The 19,393-nt window shown below is 42.3% G+C and overlaps 1 protein-coding gene across 5 annotated transcripts in view; it reads right to left on the bottom strand.

Annotated features, from left to right (window-relative positions):
- Positions 1 to 19,393, bottom strand: part of pde8b (phosphodiesterase 8B) — a 341,898-nt gene that overhangs the window by 40,278 nt on the left and 282,227 nt on the right. For all 5 annotated transcript variants that reach the window (XM_063049295.1, XM_063049294.1, XM_063049293.1 and 2 more), the window contains 3 exons: positions 13,907 to 14,047; positions 6,362 to 6,450; positions 3,528 to 3,582 (listed from right to left, as the gene is read on the bottom strand). In XM_063049295.1, coding sequence (XP_062905365.1) covers positions 3,528 to 3,582; positions 6,362 to 6,450; positions 13,907 to 14,047 — 285 coding nt within the window. The remainder of the gene's footprint in view (positions 1 to 3,527; positions 3,583 to 6,361; positions 6,451 to 13,906; positions 14,048 to 19,393) is intronic.

Genomic DNA, 19,393 nt, shown 5'->3' with positions numbered 1-19,393 from the left:
GCATGCAGTAGACCACTCTATGAAGGGGCAAAGACAGAAAAATAGTATAAATCTACCACAGGGCAGTTGGAGCAAAAAAATATAATTGGCTAGTATTTATTTTTTAGCCTTTGCCAGATCATTTATGAACTCGCAGGCTTAGTTTTTGCCGTACAGTTCTGGAATTTTCTGTTTAAGTTTTCCCGGTGCTGTAAAGCACTTTGCTAACCGTGACACTCAGTTGTTTGGTGTCTCACAGTCCACTCCCAGATTTAAATAAGAATGGGGCTACAAACGCACTGGAAGTTAAATCCAACCCCCTTAAAGCTCCATGGTATCGAAGACTGAAGTAGGATCAGAGGAGATTAAACTGCTTGGAGCCATGGGTGTAGTGATACATTCTGAAAGTGGATTCACAGGCACAATCTAAACACTTGATTGGAAGCAAGTAATTGCATTCCAAGTTTCAAACTCCAAAATATCCCCAAGAGATGAACAAAGTAAACAGTTTAAATAATGTTCAAAATATATTCAAGGTTGAAATAGTCCCATGATTCAGGGCATTGTCATAACCATCTGCGCTGATATAATATTCAAATTTATTTATCACACGTACATGGAAACACATTGTGAAATGCGTCCTTTAGGTTAACAACCAGCACACCTGAGAATGTCCTGGGGTGGTCACACTTTCCGGAGCCAATGTAATATCATTCAGAAGTCATTACTACAATGGGCTCATGGCATGTCAATGGTATTGGTGAATGGCATTCAGCTTAGTGTGAATGGATTTAACAGAAGATTACATGACATGCTAGTGAACAATCATCCCGAGGGTTAGAAACTGAACAGTGTCCAATCAAAACAATTTGATTGGGGTAAAGAAACAGGGGCACTGGCATTAGCTTGTTTTTATAAACTAGTGCTTGTGAGTAATGAATTTTCCCAATAGCCAAAGATACACTCAAGTGAAAGGCACTCTGTGTCAATATATTCACACTGGAACTTTGGTACAATTAATATAGAGCTGGTTACAAGCTACTCCTTCATTGTGTTTGCCTGAGCTGAGAGGGACATGATGTTGCATACCCACAGATTGCTAAGTACAACTAATCAACTCAACTTCTCTGGTAAAGTCAAATGTAAGGGAATAAGGAAGATTGGGGAGGATAGAATACTAAGTGAGTGTTAAATTCCTACTGCAGTACTTCTATGACAGGGTTACACCAGTATCAATAACATTGAAAGAGAACCGAGAAAATTTACAAAGACATTGCCGGGACTTGAGGACCTGAGATATAGGGAAAAGTTGAATAGGTTAGAATTTTTTTCCCTGGAGCATTGGAGAATGAGGGAAAATTTGACAGAGGTATGTAAATTTAAGGGATATAGATAGGGTAAATGCAATAAGTTTTTTCCCCAACACACATAAAAATTGCTGGTGAACACAGCAGGCCAGGTAGCATCTATAGGAAGAGGTACAGTCGACGTTTCGGGCCCAGACCCTTCGTCAGGACTAACGACGAAGTTAGTCCTGACGAAGGATCTCGGCCCGAAACGTCGACTGTACCTCTTCCTATGGATGCTACCTGGCCTGTTGCATTCACCAGCAATTTTTATGTGTGTTGCTTGAAATTCCAGCATCTGCAGATTTCCTCATGTTGAAGTATTTTTCCCCACTGAGGTTGGGTGAGACTAGAACTATAGGTCATAGAATAGTGATGAGATATTTAAGGGAAATATGAGGGGGAACTTCTTCACCTAGAGGATGGTGTGAGCTTGGAACAAGCTGGAAATGGTGGATGTGATCTAACTTTTAAGATAAGTTTGGAGAGGTACATGGCTATGGAGGGCTACTGTCCAGGTGCAGGTCGATGGGACTAACAGTATAGCGTGGACTAGATAGGTGGAAGGAGCCTGTTTCTGTGCTGTAATTCTCTATGACCCTATGACCACTAGAGGACTATGTGCATTAATTGGTCATGATACCTTCTTTTATTTAAAAGTGAAATACTGCCAACACTGTTGCGCAGGGAACCTGATGCAAGCTCCTGTGCTCCCCCACTGTGGGTCCGGAGGCTGCTGGAGGCAAAGCCCCCTGCTGGTGCTCCTGCAGCAAAGAAATGTTTAACGTGATCTCATCGCCACACAGCCGATGTGCAGTGAGTCACAGGGTCAGGGTGCAGCGGCTGCCTGTGAGAGCCGGGCCGGGCAGGCCGAGGTGAGCAACCTGGCCGCTCAGCACCGCGAGGGGTGGCGCAGAGGTGCCTCCTGACCGAGGCGGGGAATCTGGCTGCTGCTGGGGTCTGCAGCTCCTGCTCCACATGTTGGCATACCTCGCACACCCGCTGGTTCCCCTCGTCTCCTGCCACCGGACGCGATGGAAGTCGCTACCTTAAAAAACCGCACGGGTCTGCCGCAGACTTCCCTCCAACGTGCTCCACAGCCAGCAGCCTCCTGAGGCCAGGGTGCCCCTCCTCTGAGCCCCTGCATCACTGCAGTGAAATTCTACATTGCTGCCCTTGCCCACCTAACTCCAGCCCTCAGCACACTGAATGGTGGGTCAGTCCGCACCAAGGGAAGCAGGAATGTCTCATCGCTGAAGATGCACCAGTAGAGAGCAGGGACTGGCAGCAAGTTCCTGGTACAGCAGTGAGTGGCCCAAGGGGCCGTCTCTTTATAGTACTGATGGCTATGAACCTTTGAGTCTCTGGACTCTGGGACCAAGAGTGCTAGTAAGAATCAGCACCTGACCAGTGTATGCCAAATTCATGCAAGCATTATTTTTAAAGAAAACTAACACGGAAAGTAAGCAGGTAATTCGGCCCGGTTGACTATGATTAGAACAACTGTTTTGCTTTCAGTGTTTCTAGTACTCTGAGTTTAGAGAGGAGGCGTCTAAAAGAGTCAGGGTTCCCACTTCTGCATGATCCATTTGGATGGTGTAGCAGAGGGTGGTATCTGCAGGGTCAAGCACCATTAAAGCATGGGGAAAAGGGATTAAGTAGAGAACTCTGAAGAAAAAGAAATCTTGTTTTAGGATCAGGATCATCAAATGAACAAGGTCTGGACTAGCAGCTGTCTGTTTTTGTATTTCCTCCGGGAAGGAGAAGTGAGTACATTTTACGAAAAAACAAATGGATAAGATTTGCTGCAGCAGGACTTCACAATGATTGCAAGTGTGGAGTCATGAATATAATGAAGAGTTGCTCGAATGAAACTCCAGTTAAAGTTAATTGCTTAGAAATTGAAGAGTGACGGCAACAGCTTCAGTAAGGACAGCAGTAATTAGGTAAGATGAAAATGTGAGCCTAATATCGTTTCACTGCTCAAACCTCAATTAAAGATGCCCAATTATAAAGCGATATACCATCAAATTTTATATCTAATAAAACGGAAATTGTGAATATTGTTAACAAGCTGCAACAGGACTTCACTGCTGCTTCAAATGACTTTTATCGGCATCTAAAACGCAGCAGCTTCTGTGATCCATTAAAAGAGCCTCTAAGTGAGATTAAAGTGGCGAAGGTAGGAGTTAGATATCTTACCTGCTTATTGCTATCGCTACACAATTTCTTGATGGACACAAAGTGCTTAATTTTCCTATTGATGGCAGAAAAGATACAGTTTACTCCTGAGAGAACTGGATGGAACATGAACAAGTATTTGACAGGAATTAGCAAAGGGACTTCTTCAGATTTCTCAAAACCAATAGTTAAGACATTGCTTAACGATTCAAACCTGAACCTTCACTTCATCAATTACATTGTCAGAATTTTGTATTTATCAATTTGTTTCTCAGTCTGTCCAATCAAGCAATTTAATACATTAGGCCTCTACTTATTGTAAACAATTGGGCAAATGTACATATATCCTATGCATTATAAACAAAACAATGACGAATCTTTGAAATGCTCAATGCGTTTATGTGAACTTAAATTACCTTTTGGGTTTATCACTATTAACCCCATGTACTAATAGTGTAATGTAGAACAGTGAACAGTTCAACACAGGAACAGGCCTTTCAGCCCACACTGGCTGTGCTGACAATGGAGCCAAATTAAATTAATGCATTTGCCTGTTATACACCTGCCTAAAAGCGGCTTAAACACTGCTATTGTATATCCTTCCACCACCTCCCCTGGCAGCAAATTTGTTGCCTAGAATTTGGGTAACCATTCTGGCACCCCTCTTATCCCTTTCCTTCCCCTCACCTGCCTATCACCTTCCTCTGGTGATCCCCCTTCCCTTTCTCCCATGGGCTATTCTGCTCTATTAGATTCCTTCTTCTTAATCAGTCCTTTACCTTTTCCACCTATCACGAACAGCTTTACACTTCATCCCCCCCTCCCCCACCATATCACCTTCCAGTCTGTATTCATTCACTACCCCCACCCCCCACCAACCCTCTTATTCTGGCTTCTTTTCCCTTCCTCTCCAGTTCTCCTGAATGGTCTTGGCCCGAAACGTTAATTATTTATTTCATTCCATAGTTGCTGCCTGGCCTGCTGAGTTCCTCCAGCATTTTGGGGGTGTTTCTCTGAAATTTGACATTTCCACCCTGGGGGAAAAATTCTCCAATTACCCACTCTATCACTATAATTTTATAAACTTTTGCTAGGTCTCCTCTCAGCCTCCGATGCTACAGAGAAACAGTTGAAGTTTTATTTATTTTATTTAGAGCTACAACAGGCACTTCCAGCCTAATAAGCCCATCCCACCGAACTACACCCTCCTGAGATATTCAGGCAACATCCTGGTGATTTACAGACTGTTCTTTCTATGGATACAGAAATTGCATGACATCATTTGAGGATTTTTTCCATTGAAGTTGGAATCTCATTAAGGAACCTACTCCACAGCAAAATGAAGCATCTTCACAGTTCTATTTTTGCACACATCTTTTAAGCAGCACAAAAGTAAATTATTGCTCCATTCAGTACTTCAATTTATTTCGCTTGATTTTATCTCTGGAGAATCTTCTAAAGAGAATGCGAAAATCAAAGGAAATACTGAAGTAACGCACAATGCACCATAGATTGGGATGTTGACCACCGGAAAAGTGAGGAAGCATGAACATGGTGGGAACAAAACCAGGAGATCCTAAAAAAAAATCAGGTTTTCAGCTGGTATATCATAGGCATGGTATATGCAGGCTAAGCAGTGCATATACTATGCCACAGACAAAATGAAACAATTCCAGGACTGAATCTAAGATTTCTCATGTTGTCACATCTGGCTGGGAGTAATGGCGGTCACTCCCATTCTGACTCCATCTGTATCCTCAAAATAGGAGAATCCTGAAGCAAAAGTGAAATGATTGAAACCCATCTTTGGTCAGGGGTGCCAGATTGCTACCTTGGCTTACTCCTGAGCTTCCCATCATCACAGATGGCAGCCTAAACCCAATTTGAATCTCAAAAGCAAAAACAGCTTGGTACACAGGACAAAGCAAAGGTAACTGATATCACATACATCCTAGATATGACCTATGTGTCGGAACTTGCCTTCACGTGGGCCTTGGCATAGCTGGAAGCAGGCATGCTGATTTCAGAGGAATCAGAAACAATGGAAATCTGCCGTTACTTTATTGCCTGAATCCGATACAGTTCCTATTACCCCAGCCCACACTTCCCCAGTTGATGAGCAAATCCTACGGGAGATCAACTTATCCTATTGAAAACTTTGGCATATAGATTCTGATTTTAAGTGGTAATAATGAGACCTCTCAATGATCATCCAATAGAAGTGACAATCATTTCCTTAAACATGTGAACCATTGTGGGACATGTTCCTTTTGCACATAAACCGAGCTACAAGATTTATATGAGCTTTTAATCTGTTTCACATTTAATAGAGGAAAATTGAACATGTCACTCTCAATCACTGATATTGATCACAAGATTAGATTACTATAGTGTTAAATGAAGACAAAACATAATTCTGAATATTGCTACAAGATTAATTACTTCAGTTTACAGTGAAAATTCAAAGTGGCATTCAATCCAATGACCCTTATTCCTCCTCCTTTATTACAGATATTCCAGCAGACAACATAGTGCCTTGGCACGTAGAAGAGAGTAAGATTAAAACTAGCTGAACAAAGAGGTTAATATTCAATGACCTTTTTTATTAGATTAAAAATTAACCATTTGATGAAGGAAAAGCAGCCCATGAAAGATTTACTGGCTTGATATTAAACCTTTGTAAATGTATCAGTAAATTTCATTTTTCTTTTATAGATTTGAAACAACGATGGCTAAAAATAGAACACTCTTGCCCTCTGCTCTGTACATGGCAGGCAGCATTAAATTCAGAAGCTGCAGTTCATTTTGCTCTCGAGCCGCTATCTGTTTCTCCGGCAGTAAATGGTGATACTTACCCTCCCTGGCCAATCACAGGTGTTACTGTAACATCCTGCTGGATGTTGTCTCCTGCTTTCCGCCTGGCATAGTAAATTCCTTGCCATTCCTGTGAAGCACATAGAGGATTAGCTGACAATTGTTGTTGTTCCTTTCCGCGCCGCGTGGTGCATTGGGCGGGCAGCAACCTTGCAGTTTCTTTAGTATCTTTGTCTGTTCTTTTAAAATAAGGCCGAATTGCTAGCTGGACGCTCAACCCAACATGGATGGAAAGTGTGCAAGGAGCATGCTGGATTTGAACCCGGGACCATTCACCTTGATGTCCGGTGCAAATGCCAATACACCACTAGCCGGCTTAGCTGACAATATAGGAATGAGTCTTTCTAAAAAAGACTGGATTGAATGTATGGTATGCTGCACGGGCCTTTCTCTTTGGGTTTTCTACAGTAGTATGAAACTTCAGTGGCTTTCAGCCTCTCACTGTACAGGATGAGCCATTATCTCATAGTGAGTGCTCTGTCGTCTAATCCATCATTGTAACACGGCTGCTATTCTGAACCATCCCTAACCAGTCACTTTCAAGGTACTCCCTGTGCTGAAGTGGTCGATATTTAAATGATGCTCAAATCGGCAGCTGCAGGAGGTTTTCCATCCCTCATTCAGAAATCAAAAGCACACGACCTTCTTTCCAAAATATTGATCACTTGATAAATAAGGTACTGTATGTTTAACTGCTTCCCCTACAGCTTCTGGTTTTGGTCATTCACTGGATGTGGAGACTGCTGGGAAGATCTTGGACCAGGTAACGTGCTTGGCCAAGCAAGTGTCCATTGGGATTAGGGTGGATCCTGAATTGAACAATGATCAAAATCTGGGGCAGGAATCAGGATTTGAGGCATGGGCTGAAGAAAAGTGCCTGGGTCAGGAGTCAGAGTAAGAGATTGGAGCTGTCTTGAAAGTCATTGATCCTGAATTAAATTGTGGCTCTAAGTCTACAGGATTGACTTTCAGAAGTGCTGTACAATGCACAATCACGATGGTTGTAAGCTCTAGTGTCAATTGTTTGGCGACAATAAAGTAACGTGAATCTGCTACCTGTAATACAAATGACCCAAGACTGACTTCTAACCCCAATGTGTCTGCTAAACATCCTTTCTTTAGGATGGAGTTGGCATCGCTGAAAGCAGAAGGTTAGAACTCCTGCTCTGCTGATCCCCTAGCAACAGTGCAGAGGACCTGACTTGCAGGTCCATTTCCAATTACTCTTTCTGCTTTAAGAGCTTGGATATTTCAACAGCAGAATACTAAAGGCAGTAGCATCAGTAATCTCAAATTGAACTTCTACTTGGTTGGCCTGAGAAATTTACTGCAAGGCACAACCAAAAATGCACTGATAAAAAAAAGGAGGGATTTGCTACATATTAGAGACATGCCAAATGCCAAACAATCCAAACAGTATTTAACGGAGAAATCCTGGTAAGGCTTACGCAAAGTAAAGGGATCTTTATTTTACTTCGATCTTGTAGTAGCTTGAGAGTGCGGAGGTGAAGTAGGGTCCTTGTTCAGCCCACAGTCAGTGATGATGGAAATCGTGGGTTATGCTCTGACAATGGACAATGTTACATGGGCAAGGGAGGATTTCACAGTCAGGGAGCTCGATGAGAAATGTTGTGGAGATATTTGTTTGGAGTTGGAGAGCTCAACAAATTGGTAAATTGGTTTATTACAGTTCAATGTTCAAAGTACATTTATTATTGAAGTATGTATACAGAAAACAACTCTGAGATTCGTCTTACTGCAGGCAGCCACAAAGCTAAGAAACACCATGGAATCTGTTCAAGAAAACTTCAAACACCCAACACGTGAAAAAAGAGAATAAATTGCACAAAGAGCAAAAAGCAAGTGAAGGATACATTGGATATTGAACATCAAACCCATAGTGTACACCTACACCCAACATTGCCTCAGTGACTGCAGTGGTTCAAGAAGGCAGCTCATCACCACATTTTCAAGGGCAACTAGAGATGGACAATAAATGCTGACTTAGCTGGTGACACCCACATCCCGTAAATGAATAAATTTTAAGAATGTATTAGGTTCAGTTCAGTTCAGCGCTGCGCTGCTCGCCAATGCAGGCCACAGCAAAGCGCCCCAGTCCATATCCATCACCTTGATCAAGTCATTCAGAACAGCAAATAAAAAAGAGTAACCAGAATCCAGGAACACATGCAACATGAACTTCAAAGTCTCCAAAACAGAGTCCACAGCCTCGCCGAACAATCCCGGCAATGTGGATCCCAAGACAACTGCACTTTCCTCTGACAGTAGCTAGTGAGAGGGACAGAAGGACCAGCGAAACGTAGGCAGGAGGTGCCAAACAACCACCCCATCCTCCATCCTGATTGACTTCAGCCTTGCTGAATGTCTCAGAGAGAAGCAACGGAGTCGGTCATTGGCTCGCGTCCCATCTCCAGGCTACCAGATCTCCAGGCAGCACACTCTGCTCCAAACCTCATCGCACTCCCTCAGAGACAGCAAAGCACCAAATTGCTCAACTGGCCCCAAAACACATCAAAAAATGTAAACCTCAGGTTCCAATCCCATGCAGCTGAGTGGTAGAAGAATATTTGAAAGAAGAGGTAGTGATAGAGTAGTTTTGTGAACTGTCAGCAGAACAGTGCCCTTTTTTTGCATTGATCGCTGGCGCCATCCATATGCTTACGTACAGATTACAGTGGAAAAACTTTGTTTTGCATGCCTCCCGTGCAGAGCATTTCATTACAGCATTGAGGCAGCACACCAGAAAACATTATCAGAATGCAGAATAAAGTGTTACAGTTACCAAGAAAGTGCAGTGCAGGCAGATGATAATGTGCAAAGCCATAACAAGGTAGACTATGAGGTGGAGTCCATTTTATTTTATTAGGGAAGTGTTCAATGGTTTCATAACGGCGGGATAGAAGCTATCCTTAAGCCTTGTAGTGCGTGCTTTCGGGCATTTATATCTTCTGTCCAATGGAAGGGGAATTGGGGAGAAGAGAGGATGTCCAGAGAAGGTGGGTGAGAAGTGTGGACAGAGTTCACAGTGGGAGGCTGGTTTCTGTGGTGTGCCCGGCTGTGTCCACAACTTCCTGCAGGTCCTTGCAGTCTTGGGTAGAGCAATTGCTATACTAAACCATGATGCATGCAGATAGGACACATTGATGAAAATGGGTGAAGGTCAATGGGTTAATGCCAAATTTCCTTTGAAGGAAGAAGAGGGGCTTGTGAACTTTATTGGCTGTGGTAGACCACGGCAGGTTATGAGAGATATTCACTCCTGGGAACTCTCTCAGCCTCAGCACCATTGTTGTAAACAGGAACGTGTGGACCAACCACCTTCCTGAAGTCAATGGCCAGTTCTTTTGTTTTGCTGATATTGAGGGAAAGATTGTTTTTATGACACCTTGCTACTGGGCTCTCCATCAACAGTTCAACAGTGAAGAGATCAGAAAATGTCCGCGGCATAACAGTTCACTGTTCTACGATCAGTTCCATGATCAAACTGTACAATGGTTTATGATACAACAGTAGCTTATGGAGGTGAGGGTGGCTTAGGGTCATGCCTACAATCTAGGATCCAATTCCCCTTGAGTGGGAGGAAACAGTTACAAGGAACTGGTGATTTAAAACTGAGGTGTATAAAAATTTCTTCCCACAGGTGGTGGTAAACAGAAGGCTGTGTGGAATTGACACAGAAAGGAAGCTGGGGCCCAGGACCCAGGGCAGATCTCCCAGGATCATACTGAATGGTGGGTCAGGCTTGAGGGGCCTGTGGGCCTTCTCCTGCTTCTTTGTGTTTTCTTGTCAACATGGCCATCTGTTACCATGTTTTTAAGCGCTCTTATTAATTTTGCCATTAGCATGCACAATTAACACATTAAAAACTTAATGAACTAATTTGCTATTGTGTTTGTTGTGGTATTAACAAACATTAATTTATGACTCTAGTGAAAGTCCATCTCATTCAATTCATCTCCAGGGAAGGAAAACTGCCTTCCTTACCTAGTCTGGTCCATAACTAAGTCCACATATGCCAATGTGGTTGACATTAAACTGCCCCTGAAAAGGCCAGCAGGGCACTCAGTTCAATGGATGGTTAGTGATGGGCAATAAATTTTGGTCCACCAGGAACACATTTCTCCCATAAGCAAACAAAAAAAAATGAGGAGATCAGCATGCAGGCTGTTTTCCCTACCACTAATTTAAGTAATAATGATAATAATAATAATATTTTATTTATTTATTTTAGAGAGAGAGCATGGTAACAGGCCCTCCTGGCCCATGAGCCCACGACACCCAATGACAACCAACCAGGTGATTAATTCATGTACGTATTTGGTAAATGAGAGGAAACAAGAGCACACGGATGAAACCCACGCAGTCACAGGAAGGAGGTACAAACTCCTTACAGACAACAATGAGATTTGAACCTAGGTCACTGGTGCTGAAATAGCATTACACAAACTGCTGTGCTACTGTGGAAATTTAATGTTTAGAAAATAAATCTAATTTGAATGAGCAACACACATCAAAGTTGCTGGTGAACACAGCAGGCCAGGCAGCATCTCTAGGAAGAGGTACAGCCGACGTTTCGGGCTGAGACCCTTCATCAGAACTAACTGAAGGACGAGTTAGTAAGAGATTTGAAAGTGGGAGGGGGAGGGGGAGATCCAAAATGATAGGAAAAGACAGGAGGGGGAGGGATGGAGCCAAGAGCTGGACAGGTGATTGGCAAAGGGGATATGAGAGGATCATGGGACAGGAGGCCCAGGGAGAAGCAAAAGGGGGAGGGGGGGAACCCAGAGGATGGGCAAGGGGTATAGTGAGAGGGACAGAGGGAGAAAAAGGAGAGAGAGAGAGAGAGAGAGAATGTGTGTATATAAATAAATAACGGATGGGGTACGAGGGGGAAGTGGGGCATTAGCGGAAGTTTGAGAAGTCAATGTTCATGTCATCAGGTTGGAGGCTACCCAGATGGAATATAAGGTGTTGTCCCTCCAACCTGAGTGTGGCTTCATCTTTACAGTAGAGGAGGCCGTGGACAGACATATCAGAATGGGAATGGGATGTGGAATTAAAATGTTTGCGTCTAATTTGAATGAGTTGACTTTTGAAGATATTTTGACTCTGGGTCATTTTGCCTCTGAGGCCTGTACTTTAGCATGAGAGACAATTTACCTCTGCATCTTTGAAAGCCATTTTAGCCCCCATTGAAACCCAAATAGCTCATTTTAAAGCACTATCTGGCAGTTTACATTCTACTGAAAGCTATGTATGCTTTTTTCATCTAGAAGGAAACAGAAATATATTGTATTATTCTTGCTCCTAAGGGTGGTGGGAGCAGATTCAACAGCAACTTTCAAAAGGGAACTGGATAAATACTCTGACCTGAACATACTGCGGCTGATCAGAAGAGGGCAGGATGACTGGACTATGGATATTCTTTCCAAAGTGCCAGCTGTAATATGATAATCCTTATGATCTTTCTGTGCCATTTATCTCTATGATCCTACCCCAGCCTACTGCAGAGTCTCCAGTTTGACCTTGCAAAGCTGATGGGAAAAAAGATCAAAGCCAATAATTCACTTTATACCTTGCAATAAGAAGTAAATAAGCAAATTAAATTTATACTAGAGCCTTGTTAATTGGCATGAAAATTGGCTGATTAAAGTGTGGCAGACAAGTATATCAAACTCCCTCTGCTGATACTTTGTGCAGAAAAGATGGAAGTATATTCATCTATATTCGGCTAGAAGTTCTAAGTAGATGTTCCATCTTGAGTTCCTTCTAATAATCCTACCATCATAGAAGACAATTTTCAGGCAGTTTGGTTCATCTTGGCGTCAAGATATGGCTGAGAGCACTGAATACAGCAAAGGCTACAGCATCAGACAGCAGTCTAGCTGTAGCAGCTGAGATCTTCCTGCCAAGCTGTGTTGCAAGTCAAGGTGTTCCTGTAGTTACCACATTAGGATCTGTCCTGCAATACTGAAAATTGTTCATTTTATGTCATGCTCACAAAAAGCAGGACAAATCCAACCGGGCTACTTCAATCCTATTCAATCAACTCCCAATCATCAAAGTGATGGAAGGAGTCACTGACAATTTTATCAAGTGCCAATAACCTGTTCACTAATACTCACTCTGGGCTCCACCAGGACCACTCTACTCCAGACACGTCACCTTTGCCTTGGTCTAACCATCGATCAGAAAGTCAAATCCCACAGCTGAAATGACAGTGACTTCCCTCGTCATCAAGTTCAGATGTGAGTGAGTGTGGCATCAAGGTGCTTTGGTAAAACCGACACTGATGGCGACATGGGGGAATAGGCATCACTGGTAATAAATGATGGTCTGGCCGGAACAGATCCCAAAATAATCGATTTAAAATGAAGACTGAACAAACTGGGATATCCTTTTTCTCTTCAACGAATTTGAAAGCTGAATACCCTTGTCCAAGTTCACTAATCACCAAGTAACAAATTACGAGCCCTGTATTGAGTTTCTGGTGGGGGTAGGAGTAGCAGTCAGTGGCTGAAATTCCCGTTCTAAGACCATCGAATATGGGTTTTCAGCTCCTACATTTCCCTCTTCTTCACAGTTTTGCAGAGTACGGTGAATACCCATGAGACAAATTAAATAGTGCACATTAACAAATTAAAAAAATTGAATTGCATTTATATACACTTCCTTTCGCTACCTCAGGATGGTCACGATGCTTAAGCCTACAAAATATCTCTAACATATAGTGCAACAAACAAAATGCTGGAGGAACTCAGTGGGTCAGGCAGCACCTATGGAAGTAAATAGACGGTTGATGTCTTCAGGTGAAAACCTTCATTTGGACTAGATAAAGGGCCCATGCCAAATGAGGGGTCTCAACCAGAAACAGAAGCTGTCAATTTTCCTCCACAGATGCTGCCTAACTTGTTGAGTTCTTTCAAAATCTTGCTTTTCGCTCCAGATTCCAGTATCTGTAGACTCTTATGTTCCAGTACATAGGCACAGTTGAAATACATTAACGAATCTTTATATGGTTGGAATCCACAGATATGTTGGATTGGACTGTATAATTGCTATTTCCATTGTAGTTTAACTTTCTAATGCTTGGTTGTATTTTTGCATTTATAATTACTTCTGTCCATGTGATTGTTCAGTGTGTGTTTTGGTAGTTGCAGTTACCTTTGCATCTTTCCGTAATTTCTTGGTTTCAGTGCCAGGCATCACATCACTTGAATGGTAGCTCCCTTACTGGTTAATTCCAGCAATGGAATTTGAATTGAATTTATCGTTATCAGCAGTCTGTTACAAGTGGTTTGGTCTCTTTATCTTTGACTTCCTCCTTGTTCTGCTTTTGCTCCTCATTATCCCCCATCCTCATTCCTTTGTACTTTTAGCACTTAATAAAAACAGCTGTAAGCAACAAGTTTTGTGCCTCATTCTTGACTTCCGAAGAACCTCAGATCAAAAGCATCAGGATCTAACACATACCACTGACATAAAAAGCTAAAAGAATGACTTACCTTCCCTTTTTTGATGCATGTATTTATTGTATCAAGAAGATCAACTTTATTTTTGTCACTTTTGGGTAGTTCAGTAAGTTCTTTGCCAATCAGCTCCCCTCTCTGATAACCCATCATGTGTTCAAACGCTGGATTCACATACTGCAAAAGAGATCAACAGTCAGGAAGGGGAAAGGGATTAAGGAGCCAGTGCAGAGTACCGCTGTGGCCATCGCCCTCAACAACATGTGCATCACGTTGGATACTTTCAGGGAGCAGGGGAGAGACCAAACAGAGGAAAGTCTCTGCACTGAATCTGCCTCTGTGACTCAGAAGGGAAGCGGGGAGGAGAGGTATACTGTGGTGATAGGGGATTCATTAGTTAGGGGAATAGATAGGAGTTTCTGTGGGCAAGAACAAGATTCCCAGATGGTATGTTGCCTCCCAGGTGCCAGGGTCTGGGATATCTCAGATCAAGTCCTCAGCATTCTTAAGTGGAAGGTTGAACAGCCAGAAGTTGGTCCATGCAGCTACCAATGACAAGGGTAGGGCAAATGACAAGGTTCTGCATAAGGAGCTCAGGCAGTTAGGTACTAAGTTAAAGGGCAGGACCTCCAGGGTTGTGATCTCAGGATCTCAGGATTGCTAGTGAGGCTAGAACTAGGAAGGTTATACAGGTTAATACATGGCTAAGGAGATGGTGCAGGAGGGAGGGCATAAGATTTTTGGGTCATTAGGCTCTCTCCCAGGGAAGGTGGGACCTGATCAGAAGGGACGGTTTGCACCTAAACTGGAGGGGGACTAATATCCTAGCAGGAAGATTTGTTAGTGCTGCATGATGAGGTTTATACTGGAGTTGTAGGGGCATGGGAACCAAAGTGTCAGAAGAGTTAGTAGGGCGGTTGTGGAGACAGATGTTGGTAAGACCTCGGACAAAGTTAGGAATCAAGAAGTGTGAGTAGTGTCCTGAGCTGCATATATTTCAAAGCAAGAAGTATCATAGGAAAGGTAGATAATAGTGCTGAAGATGAGGTAGCTGGTTTATAAATAGAGGCAATATGTCGTGAGGAGAGACTGTTCGCAGGGCAAAATTGCACTCACAGGATAAGCTGCAACGTAAAAGGTGAACAAAATTGACAAGGGTGAATACAGGACTGAAGGTGTTGTATTTGAATGCACGCAGTATACGAAATAAAGTAGATGAACTTGTAGCACAGTTGCAAATTGGCAGGTATGATGTTGTAGACATAGCTGAAAGAAGATTTTAGCTGGGAGCTTGATGTCCAAGGGTACACCTTGCATTGAAAGGACAGGCAGGAAGGCAGAGGGAGTGGCATTGCTTTGTTGGTAAAAAATGAAATCAAATCAGTGGAAAGAAGTAACATAGGTGTGGAATCATTGTGGATAGAGCTAAGGAACTGCAAGGGTAAAAAAAAAACCTTGACTGGAATTGTATACAGACCCCCCAAACAGTAGTAAGGATGTGGCTTACAAATTACAATGGGAGACAGAAAAAGCATGCCATAGGGGCAATGTTACAATAGTCATGGGAAACTTCAATATGCAAATAGATTGGGAAAATTAGGTTGGTGCTGGATTCCAGGAGGTGCCTACAAGATGGCTTTTTAGATCAGTTCGTGGTTGAGTCCACTAGGGGATCAGCTATTCTGGATTGGGTGTTGTGGTAAGAACCAGAACTGATTACAGGCTTTAAAGTAAAAGAACCCTAATGGGTAAGTGATCGTAATATGATTGAATTCACCCTGAAATCTGAGGAGAAGCTAAAGTCAGATGTATCAATATTACAGTGCAGTAAAGGGAATTACAGAGGCATGAGAGAGGAGTTGCCAGAAATACTTGGAAAAGAGCACTGGCACAGGTGACGGGAGAGCAGCAATGGCTAGAATTTCTGGAAGCAATTCAGGAGGCACAGGATATATACATCCCAGAGGGGAAGAAGAATTCTAAAGGAAAGATGACACAACCTTGGCTAACAAGAGAAGTCAAAAACAATATAAAAGCCCCAAAGGGATTGAAATAGAGCAAAAATTAATGGGAAGTTAGAGGATTGGGAAGCTTTTAAAAACCAACAGAAGGCAACTAAAAAAGTCAGTAAGAGGTAAAGATGGAATACAAAAGTAAGCTAGCCAATAATATTGAAGTTTCTTCAGATACATAAGATAATAGAAGAGAGGCGAGAGTGGATATTGGACCACTGGAAAACGATGCTGGAGAGGTAGTAATGGGGGACAATGAAATTGCAGGCGAACTGAATAAGCATTTTTCATCAGTCTTCACAGTGGAAGACACTAGCAGTATGGTGGAAGTTCCACGAAGTGTGTGAAGTTACCATTTCTTGGGAGGTTATTGGGAAACTGAAAGGTCTGAAGATAGATAAGTCACCAGATGATGTACACCCCAGAGTTCTGAATGAGGTGGCATTAGTAATGATTTTTCAAAAATCACTAGATTCTGGAATGATTCCGGAAGATGAGAAAATTTTAAATGTCACTACACTCTTCAAGACCAGAAAGCTTTAAATGTCACTACTCTCTTCAAGAAGAATGAGAGGCATAAGAAAGAAAACTATAGGCCAGTTTAGTCTGACCTCAGTGGTTGGGAAGATGTTGGAGTCAATTGTTAAGGATGTGGTTTTGGGGTACTTGGAGGCACATGATAAAATAGGCTGTAGTCAGCACGGTTTCCTCAAGGGAAGATCTTGCCTGATAAATCTGTTGGAATTCTTTGAAGGATAGACGAAGGAAAATCGGTTGATATTGTGTACTTGGATTTATAGAAGGCCTTTGACAAGGTGCCACACATGAGGCTACTTAACAAGCTACAAGCCCATGGTATTACAGAAAAGATTCTAGCATGGATAAAGTTGTGGCTAATTGGCAGAAGGTAAGGAGTGGGAATAAAGGGAGCCTTTTCTGGTTGGCTGCCATGAGAAGTCTGTGTTGGGACAGATTCTTTTTACATGATATGTCGATGATTTGGATGATGGAATTGATGGCTTTGTTGCAAAGTTTGTAGATGATATAAAGATAGGTGGAGGGGCAGGTAGTTTTGAGGAAGTAGAGAGGCTACAGAAGGGCTTAGATTAGGAGAATGGGCAAAGAAATGGCAGATAGAATACAGTGTTGGGAAGTGTATAGTCATGCACTTTCATAGAAGAAATGAAAGGGTTGACTATTTCCTAAATGGAGAGAAAATAGAAAAAAACTGAGGTACAAAGGGATTTGGGAGCCCTCGTGTAGGATTCTCTAAAGGTTACTTTGCAAATTGAGTCTGTAGTGAGGAAGGCAAACGTAATGTTAGCATTCATTTCAAGAGGACTAGAATATAAAAGCAAGCATGTGATGTTGAGATTTAATAAAGCACTGGTGAGGCCTCACTTGGGAGATCTGTGAGCTGCTTTAAAAGGATGTTCTGAAACTGGACAGGGTTCAAAAGAGGTTCAAGAAGATGATTCCAGGATTGAATGGCTTGTCATATGAAGAGCATTTGATGGCTCTGGGCCTGTATTCACTGGAATTCTGAAGAATGAGGAGTGAAACATCGAATGGTGAAAGGCCTTGATAGAATGGATGTAGAGAGGATGTTTCCTATCGTGGGAGAGTCTAAGGACAGAGGACACAGCCTCAGAATAGATGGGCATCCTTTTAGAGCAGAGATAAGGAGGAATTTCTTTAGACAGAGAGTGGTGAATCTGTGGAAATCTTTACCACAAGCAGCTGTGGAGGCCAAATCTTTATATATATTTAAGGCAGAGGTTGATAGATTCCAGATTGGTCAGGGCATGAAAGGATACTGGGAGAAAGCAGGAGATTAGGGATGAGAGTAAAATTGGATCAGCCACAATGAAATAGTGCAGCAGACTCGATGAGTCACATGTCCTAATTTTGCTCCTATGTCTTACTTTCTTAAATTTCTGTCTAAACCTAAACTATGGTTTTCTGGTGAACGCAGCAGGCCAGGCAGATGCTGCCTGGCCTGCTGCGTTCACCAGCAACTTTGATGTGTGTTGCTTGAATTTCCAGCATCTGCAGAATTCCTGTTGTTTTCTATGGTTTTCTGCTTGTCTTGTTTTCTACCCAGAAAAGTTTGCTACAGATCACATTATTTAAACAGAGTATGTCACTATGGAAGAACATTTCCCAGTAAGAGAGTAATTTTGCCAGTTTGTCACCAAACCAATTATTAGGTGACAGGATGATATTGATACTATGGGTAATGGAATCTAATCCTGATAAATGTGAAATGGTATTTCCTGAAAGCGCTAATAATGGCAGGACAATGAACGTGGAGGCTTTGGTGAGTTTTGAGGAACAGTGACTTCAGTGAAAACATCTAAGAGTCCCTAAAGGTGGCACATAGGTAGATAAGATAGTTAAAAACGTATGGAAGATACTTGCCCTTACAATATTAATATAGGACCCTTGCTTTCAGGAACAAAAAGACAATTAGAAATAGAATCAGCGGTAGGCCCAAATACCCTTGTTCAAGTAGGCCCAAAAGCCCTTGTGCCTACTCCACTATTCAGTAAGATGGAAAATCATTTATTGCAGTGTCACTTTCCTGCACAAATCCAATTTCCCTTGACTTCCATAATTAAAAATTTACCAATTTCTGTTTTAAACATACCGAATGACTGAGCTTTCATAGCCCTTCTGTGCACAAAATTCCAAGATTCAAACTTTTGGCTGAAGAGGTTTCATCTCAACTCAGAAATAAATGGATTCTAATACAGTGACCCTTGTTTCTTGACATTCAAGCCAGGGAATACATCATTCCTGTAATCATCCTGTTAAACACACAGGAAGTTCGTATATTTAATTAGATCACTTCTAATGCTTCTATATTTATGGTGGATAGAAATATAGGCAGGAATGGAGTCTTGCTGTGACAGAATTCACTACAGCCAAAAAATGTGATAATGTTGTAACACAACTGAAAATTCACCATTGTTAAAAGAAATCGAAAATTCACTGACAATGCTCAAGAATTAAACATCTCCAAGAGGAAAAAGGGATTGACTGAGACAGAAGCTTGAGATGTGTTACAACCTTGACTGGAAACACTAAAATCAACTCTTTTCTTATATTTCATCTACCAAGATTGTCATCTATTATCTTGTTGACTGCCATCTAACTGCTGAGCTTTGGATCCGCACATTTAAAGAATGAGCGAAGCCAGTGGGAAGGGAGCTGTAGATAGAATGCAAATCCTGGTTTTTCTACCAGGCAGTTGATGCACTATCAATTACTCCAAAAGACTGGAAGTAGAGTAAATACTGAAAGGTTTTTATTAACAGTAAATGGACCAACGTCCATGCTGAGTATTTGTCCCGGATGGAGAGAGGAGCAGTGACACAATCGCCTTTATTCAGGGGTCTGTGGGAGGAGCCACAGGAGCAGTCAGCAGAGGGGCGTGTGCAGGCATGTCCAGACAGGAAAACATGGTTTAACCACAGTAGTTTTAGCTCTTTAGTTTTTTTGCAGTTGT

This window comes from Mobula hypostoma, chromosome 5, assembly GCF_963921235.1.
Source record: "Mobula hypostoma chromosome 5, sMobHyp1.1, whole genome shotgun sequence".
Lineage (NCBI taxonomy): Eukaryota > Metazoa > Chordata > Chondrichthyes > Myliobatiformes > Myliobatidae > Mobula > Mobula hypostoma.
The sequence above is the reverse complement of the archived record's forward strand: the minus strand, read 5'-3'. Positions and strand labels throughout refer to the sequence as shown.